Source organism: Oncorhynchus keta, chromosome 8 (assembly GCF_023373465.1).
Source record: "Oncorhynchus keta strain PuntledgeMale-10-30-2019 chromosome 8, Oket_V2, whole genome shotgun sequence".
Taxonomy (NCBI): domain Eukaryota; kingdom Metazoa; phylum Chordata; class Actinopteri; order Salmoniformes; family Salmonidae; genus Oncorhynchus; species Oncorhynchus keta.
The window spans coordinates 38,955,742-38,964,049 of NC_068428.1; the positions used below are offsets into that span (position 1 = coordinate 38,955,742).

At 45.9% G+C, this 8,308-nt stretch overlaps 1 protein-coding gene across 2 annotated transcripts in view; it reads right to left on the reverse strand.

The window, feature by feature from the left end:
- Window positions 1-3,407: 3,407 nt before the first annotated feature.
- ism2b (isthmin 2b) overlaps window positions 3,408-8,308 on the reverse strand; it is a 114,632-nt gene continuing 109,731 nt past the window's right edge. For both annotated transcript variants that reach the window (XM_052524161.1, XM_052524162.1), the window contains exon 5: window positions 3,408-7,513. In XM_052524161.1, coding sequence (XP_052380121.1) covers window positions 6,996-7,513 — 518 coding nt within the window. In that variant the 3' untranslated portion in view covers window positions 3,408-6,995. The remainder of the gene's footprint in view (window positions 7,514-8,308) is intronic.

The window sequence follows — 8,308 nt, forward strand, 5'->3', positions numbered from 1 at the left end:
CTGCTAAATGGCATATATTATTATTATTATTATGATAGTAAAATTAGACATTATATCCATGTGTGATTGAATCAGGGTGGAAAGTTAAATCCTGATTCCTATTAATCCACATAGTGATGACGTCACAAATTACGACTACCTTTGAGGGACACACATCAGTGGTTCTATACTTGAGAAACACACTGTCAAATTGAACTTGTCACTGAAGTTCATAAGTTTGACTAATACACATCTGAAGCTTCTGTGTCCCAGAATGAACTTTTATTTTCAAAGAAACCGTGTCTCCACTGTAGATCTCATCTCAATGTTCTACTTCATAATTTTCCAATCCTCCCCTCTTCCTAACAAAATCAACACCGACAGACCAGTTCCTCTTTGATCCAATCCCTTTGTTTGCATCCAACACTGGAGATCGAGGAGCTCTGGGTAATAAACACGTCATTAAAAACATTCTGCCTGTTCTAATATGGAGGAAGTTTGTCTGTTTTGTCTCCAATTGAAAGCAGATTGCTGCTCTACACGTGCTAAGGCTGGGGATCATTCAATCTCTATGGGTTCAGCAGCATCTCTATGGGTTCAGCAGCATCTCTATGGGTTCAGCAGCATCTCTATGGGTTCAGCAGCATCTCTTTGGGTTCAGCAGCATCTCTATGGGTTCAGCAGCATCTCTATGGGTTCAGCAGCATCTCTTTGGGTTCAGCAGCATCTCTATGGGTTCAGCATCGTAAGATCAGTAAGCGGGCCTGGATGGTCCTGGTTAAGGTACATCAAATGGAAAAACAAAGTCTGCTTCTCTCCTTGGCTGTCTAGCTGGAACCCTGAGGGAGATACCGAGGGCGTCCTTCACTGATCAGGCTCTTGTGAAAACATTACATTTGGTAATGATGCTACTCTGAGTAAAAACGCAGGCCTGTCAAAGTTCGCTAATGTTGTGTTTTTGTAATGTAGTGGATGAGTAGAGGCCTAGTGGGAGTTGAGGGAAGTCAGCCACACAGAGAAACAGAACATTGGGCATTAATACTTTTGCTACTTTTACATTTTGTTCTGAACTTTCAAGAAGAGCTACAGGTCAGAATTTCACAGTACCTTTACACCCACTGTGTTCTGTTCATGTGACAAACACACTTTGATTTGACATCAATGTGTGTAAACTGGACTGAATAAGTGTAACAGTATAACTTTAGTCTGTCCCCTCACCCATACCCGGGCGCAAACCAGGGACCCTCTGCACACATCAACAACAGTCACCCACGAAGCATTGTTACCCATCGCTCCACAAAAGCCCTTGCAGAGCAAGGGGAACCACTACTTCAAGGTCTCAGAGCAAGTATGTCACCGATTGAAACGCTATTTAGCGTGCAACACCGCTAACTAACTAGCCGTTTCACATCCGTTACATAAAGGACACCTTCAAACGAGCCAGAAAATGTCTTTATATTCATCGTTGTATTTGTCACGACATAGTTTCACTGAAATACAATAAAAAAAATATCTAAGTATATACAGACACTTGATATAGTCACTGTTGGGAGTGGTCCTGTCATGCGACGTCACCGTGGCGCCAGTGTCTGTCCGTAGTAGAGTTGCAACATTCCTGAAACTTTTTTCTACAGAAATCCCGGTTGGATGATTCCTCTTGCAGCATTTCTGATTCCAGAAATTCTCAGCATTTCAGAGAAACCTGGGAAAGTTGTCAGATTTTTTTTTTGCAACCTTAGTTCGTAATAATGCCCCGTGTGGGTTTTAGAAGAGTCAAAGTTGGAGCAGACTTTTAAAAAACGGACAATAAATACTGTACAATGCGGTAGTAACACTAGTTTAGGAAATCACAAAAGATCAACCATGCTTTTAAACAGAAACTCACATGATAATATACTTTACAAATTAATAATGCAGCATTTCTGCCAAGTCATCCCTTCACAATTATAATATATAAACATGGGTATATATGCTTACACACCATCGTTTGTGTTTTTTATACATTAAATAAAAGGTCTTGCTTACATGTTATTCCAAAACTAGATTTCCCGATAAAGGTTTGGAGCGTAAACATTAAGACTATAGGTGTTCCCTCTATAATGAAGCCTTTGCCAATCCAATACAACACAGCAACGCAAAAAGCTATTTAAATGTAATTACATTAATTGAAAGACTACATTAAAGACTACATGCCAAATAACGCACAAAGAGGATCATTTCGTAATTTTAAGTGTTTTTATCCACTATCCATTTTCCTCTGCAGTTTCCATTTCCCTAACATGTACCATTTATGTGAAGGAGCATTCTGAACCACTGGGTCCCGATACTTCTCCACTGTTGAGGTACATGTCAAAATGGACTATATTCTCGAACAACTTGAGTTCCCCTGAGAAAACTGTAGAAACATCCATGATTGAAGGTTATCAAGCTGTCATTGTTGAGACTGTGGATCATAAATTCAGTCCAGATCAGATCACGCCACCTTGGAAGAACATCTGTTTTGCATGTTATCATTAATTACCATGAATTGCTGGAGGTTGTTGTTCTTGTTTGTCAAGATCTTTAGACCCAATTCTCTCCTCAGCCATAAATATATATTTTAAAGAAGAATCGCTCAAATTCATGCACGTTAGTGCAACCATATGTAGATTCCTCTCCAGTCCCTATCACATCTGAAGTATATTCTCTTAGCAGCATCGTTAAGACTTTTCAATTGGCCCAGACATGTTCCGTCTCACCATTCCCCTCTTCAAAATCAGACTTACCACAGTATCAAACATCTCACATAGCAAAATCATATAAGGAAGTAGGTTAACCATAGTTATGTTGCTCTGTTCATCAGTGTTGGGATTTGTTACTCGAAAAGGTTGTATTACTAGTTACATTTAACAAAAGTAACACGCTCGTTTCAATATTACTTCATTTAAAAAAAAAAATATTTCGGAGGGAGAAAGGCGAGCTGCTCACGCTACCAAAGATAGGCTACTTACTAACTCAGGTTGGAGCTGCTTTAGTCTAAAGCTAGTCTAAAGGTGCTGTGCTATCATATGGGCTACTTAATTACCCATGTAGACTGTCAGCCAAATGTCTCTACAAACGTCTCTATCATTTCATTAAAAATCTTTCTCTCGAGCCGCAAATTATGGTTATAGAGCGCAAGTAGGCGGACCCATAATGATGTATAGAGGACACACCTGCCAGTAGACGGGAAAACAGCCCTCTAAGAGCGTTTCTATGGACAGCAGCTGTCATGACATGTCGACAAACAGGCTTAATATAATAATAATAATATATGCCATTTAGCTGACGCTTTTATCCAAAGCGACTTACAGTCATGTGTGCATACATTCTACGTATGGGTGGTCCCGGGAATCGAACCCACTACCCTGGCGTTACAAGCGCCATGCTCTACCAACTGAGCCACAGAAGGGCTTCTCCGCTGCTCGACATCTAAACGAGGAAACGACTCGAGATCGGATCATGGAAACACGTGGCCGGTAGACAGATGATTCTGGAAGTAACGCATGTTTGACAAAGTAAATGTAATAATACACTATATATACAGAAGTATGTGGACACCCCTTCAAATGAATGGATTTGGCTATTTCAGCACTTACTGACAGGTGTCTAAAATCTCCATAGACAAACATTGGCAGTAGAATGGCGTTACTGAAGAGCTCAGTGACTTTCAACGTGGGACCATCAAAGGATGCCACCTTTCCAACAAGTCAGTTCATCAAATTTCTTCCCTGCTAGAGCTGCCCCCATGTCCTGCTAGAGCTGCCCCCATGTCCTGCTAGAGCTGCCCCCATGTCCTGCTAGAGCTGCCCCCATGCCCTGCTTGAGCTGCCCCCATGCCCTGCTAGAGCTGCCCCCATGCCCTGCTAGAGCTGCCCCGGTCAACTGTAAGTGCTGTTATTGTGAAGTGGAAACGTCTAGGAGCAACAACGGCTCCGCTGCAAAGTGAAAGCTCACAGACAGGACCACCAAGTGCTGAAGCGCATAGCGTGTATAAATTGTTTGTCCTCGGTTGCAACATTCAGTACCGAGTTCCAAACTGCCTCTGGAAGCAACGTCAGCACAATAACTGATGGTTGGAAGCTAAATTAAATGGGTTTCCATGGCCGAGCAGCTGCACACAAGCCTAAAATCACAATGCACAAGGCCAAGCATGGGTTGGAGGGGTGTAAAGCTTGCTGCCATTAAACTCTGGAGCATTGGAAACACGTTCTCTGGAGTATTGAATCACGGTTCACCATCTGGCAGTCTGACAGACTGCCCCAATGTATAGTGCCAACTGTAAAGTTTGGTGGAGGAGGAATAATGGTCTGTGGCTGTTTTTCACGGTTCAGGCTAGGCCCCTTAGTTCCAGTGAAGGGACCTCGGCGTTACTCTGGACCCTGATCTCTCTTTTGATGAACATATCAAGACTGTTTCAAGGACAGCTTTTTTCCCATCTACGTAACATTGCAAAAAATCTGAAACTTTCTGTCCAACAATGATGCAGAAAAATGTATAATTTTGTCACTTCTAGATTAGACTACTGCAATGCTCTACTTTCCGGCTACCCGGATAAAGCACTAAATAAACTTCTGTTAGTGCTAAACACGGCTGCTAGAATCCTGACTAGAACCAAACAATTTGATCATATTATTCCAGTGCTAGTCTCTCTACACTGGCTTCCTGTTAAGGCAAGGGCTGATTTCAAGGTTTTACTGCTAACTTGCAAAGCATTACATGGGCTTGCTTTTTACCTCTCTCTCTGATTTGGTCCTGCCGTACATACCTACACGTACGCTACCTTCACAAGACGCAGGCCTCCTAACTGTCCCTAGATGTTCTAAGCAAACAGCTGGAGGCAGGGCCTTCTCCTATAGAGCTCCATTTTTATGGAATGGTCTGCCTACCCATGTGAGAGACGCAGACTCTGTCTCAACCTTTAGGTCTTTATTGAAGACTCATCTCTTCAGTAGGTCCTATTATTGAGTGTAGTCGGGCCCAGGAGTGTGAAGGTGAACGGAAAGGCACTGGAGCAACGAACCGCCCTTGCCGTCTCTGCCTGGCCGGTTCCCCTGTCTCCACTGGGATTCTCTGCCTCTAACCCCATTACAGGGCTTACTGGTGCTCTTTCATACCGTCCCTGGGAGTGATGCGTCTCTTGAGTGGGTTGAGTCACTGATGTGATCTTCCTGTCCGGGTTGGCCCCTTGGGTTGTGCCGTGGCGGAGATCTTTATGGGCTATACTGGGCCTTGTCTCAGGATGGTAAGTTGATGGTTGAAGATATCCCTCTAGTGGTGTGGGGGCTGTGCTTTGGCAAAGTGGGTGGGGTTATATCATGCCTGTTTGGCCCTGCCCGGGGGTATCATCGGACGGGGCCACAGTGTCTCCCGACCCCTCCTGTCTCAGCCTCCAGTATTTATGCTGCAATAGTTTGTGTCGGGGGGCTAGGGTCAGTCTGTTATATCTGGAGTATTTCTCCTGTCTTGTCCGGTGTCCTGTGTGAATTTAAGTATGCTCTCTCTAATTCTTTCTTTCTCGGAGGACCTGAGCCCTAGGACCATGCCTCAGGACTACCTGGCCTGATGACTCCTTGCTGTCCCCAGTCCACCTGGTCGTGCTGCTGCTCCAGATTCAACTGTTCTGCCTGTGGCTATGGAACCCTGACCTGCTCACCGGACATGCTACCTGTCCCAGACCTGCTGTTTTCAACTCTCTGGAGACAGCAGGAGTGGTAGATATACTCTGAATGATCGGCTATGAAAAGCCAACTGACATTTATTCCTGAGGTGCTGACCTGTTGCACCCTTGACAACCACTGTGATTATTATTATTTGACCCTGCTGGTCATCTATGAACATTTGAACATCTTGGCCATGTTCTGTTACAATCTCCAACCGGCACAGCCAGAAGAGGACTGGCCACCCCTCATAGCCTGGTTCGTCTCTAGGTTTCTTCCTAGGTTCTGGCCTTTCTAGGGAGTTTTTCCTAGCCACCGTGCTTCTACACCTGCATTGCTTGCTGTTTGGGGTTTATCAGCTGATGTAAGAAGGCCTTTATAAATACATTTGATTTGATTTGAAATCTTAACGCTACAGCATACAATGACATTCTAGACGAATCTGTCTAAGGCCAAATTCTGGGGAAGGCCCTTTCCCGTTTCAGCATGACAATGCCCCCATGCACAAAACGAGGTTCATACAGAAATGGTTTGTAGAGATCAGTTTGGAAGAACTTGACTGGCCTGCACAGAGCCCTGACCTCAACCCCATTGAACACCTTTGGGATGAATTGGAACGCCAACTGCGAGCCAGGCCTAATCGCCCAACATCAGCTTCCGACCTCACTAACGCTCTTGTGGCTGAATGGAAGCAAGTCCCCGCAGCAATGTTCCAACATCTAGTGGAAAGCCTTCCCAGAAGAGTGGAGGCTGTTATAGCAGCAAAGGGGGAGACCAACTCCATATTAATGCCCATGATTTTGGAGTGAGATATTCGATGAGCAGGTGTCCACATACTTTTGGTCATGTAATGTATTACCCAATTTGAAAAAGTACCGCGTTACTTTACTCCATTACTCATAAAAGTAATCTGATTATATAACATGTTACTTTTGTAACACGTTACCCCCAACACTGATGGTCAGTCACACAGACAGAGCTCCTACAACACCAACAGGCTAGATGACAACGTCATGCTTACATGCACACAGGAGTGTGGACAGACATCAAGAGAGCTGGGAATCTTACTGGATGCGAAACACATCGGCAGGACTGCATCTCTTTTTTTTTGTTCAGTTCAATGAAGTTCAATTCTTTTCTGTTGGGCCTGGTCGCATGATGTTTAATGTGCCAACTCCTAACTTGAGATTAACTTGTACCTTCAACTTCACAATCCCCAAACTTCCTATTGACTTAAATGCAATTCAAAACATCCCTGCTTTCTTTTCTCAAGTTAGGATTGAACCCCACTGTTCTGGCACATTCTGGGTAATGTAGTTTTGGCGACTGCTCGCGTTCTCAGTACTCCCGGGCCTCCTCCAGCTCGTTCATGAACACGTCCTGGTGGGGGTTCTCCGGGCAGACCAGGCCGTTGTTGGGCGGTCGCAGCGCGTGGAAGTGGCTCCAGTCCCCTTTACACAGGATCCAGGGCAGCACGTCCACCTTGAAGTGGAGCTCCGGTGAGAACTCTGTGCTGATCAGGTTGGGCGTTCCCGCACCCTTCCCCCGCGTGATCAGATGGTCGCGGTTGTCGTAGCAACAGTGCTGGGCGGCGAGCGTGGAGACGTCGCCGGAAAGGGCCGAGCGGATGCAAGTCCTCGCCGAGGGTTTGTAGATGTCCAGGCGTTCTTTAGGCCCGCTGGCGTCGCGCCAACGGAACGTCCGGTCGTGTCCCTCGTCGAAGACGCTGACCACGGTGTCGGCGGTGGCCGAGGGGTAAGTGCAGGGGCAGCTGGGTAGTTCTGACAGGACCTGGTTGAGGTATCTCTGGAGGAAGTTGCTCTTACAGTTCAGCCACTTCTCACAGGTGTCCACGTCTAAAGGGAGAGCAGAGGGAGGCCATTGTGTCAATTACCATCTAACTACATAGTTATTTCTGCTCTGTTCTGCCCTGCTCTTTTCAGTTCTGTTCTGCCCTGTCCTACTCTGTTCTGCTGTGGTCTACAGGGATGAATAAAGCTGCCTCTGTTCTGCCCTGCTATGTTCAGTTCTATTCTGTTCTGCCCTGCTCTGCTCTGCTCTGTTCTGCTCTGTTCTGTCCTGCTCTGTTCTGTTCTGTTCTGTTCTGTTCTGCCCTGCCCTGCCCTGTTCTGCTCTGTTCTGTCCTGCTCTGTTCTGTTCTGCTCTGTTCTGTTCTGCTCTGTTCTGTTCTGCTCTGTTCTGCTCTGCTCTGCTCTGCTCTGTTCTGTTCTGCCCTGCTCTGTTCTGTCCTGCTCTGCTATGCTCTGCTCTGCTCTGTTCTGCTCTGCTCTGTTCTGTCCTGCTCTGTCCTGTTCTGCTCTGCTCTGCTCTGCTCTGTTTTGCCCTGCTCTGTTCTGCCCTGCTCTGTTCTGTCCTGTTCTGCTCTGTTCTGCCCTGCTCTGTTCTGCTTTGTTCTGCCCTGCTCTGTTCTGTCCTGTTCTGTTCTGCTCTGTTCTGCCCTGCTCTGTTCTGCTTTGTTCTGCCCTGCTCTGTTCTGTCCTGTTCTGTTCTGCCCTGCTCTGCTCTGTTCTGTCCTGCTCTGCTCTGTTCTGTTCTGTCCTGTTCTGCCCTGCTCTGTTCTGTCCTGCTCTGCTCTGTTCTGTCCTGCTCTGCTCTGTTCTGCTCTGTTCTGTCCTGCCCTGCTCTGTTCT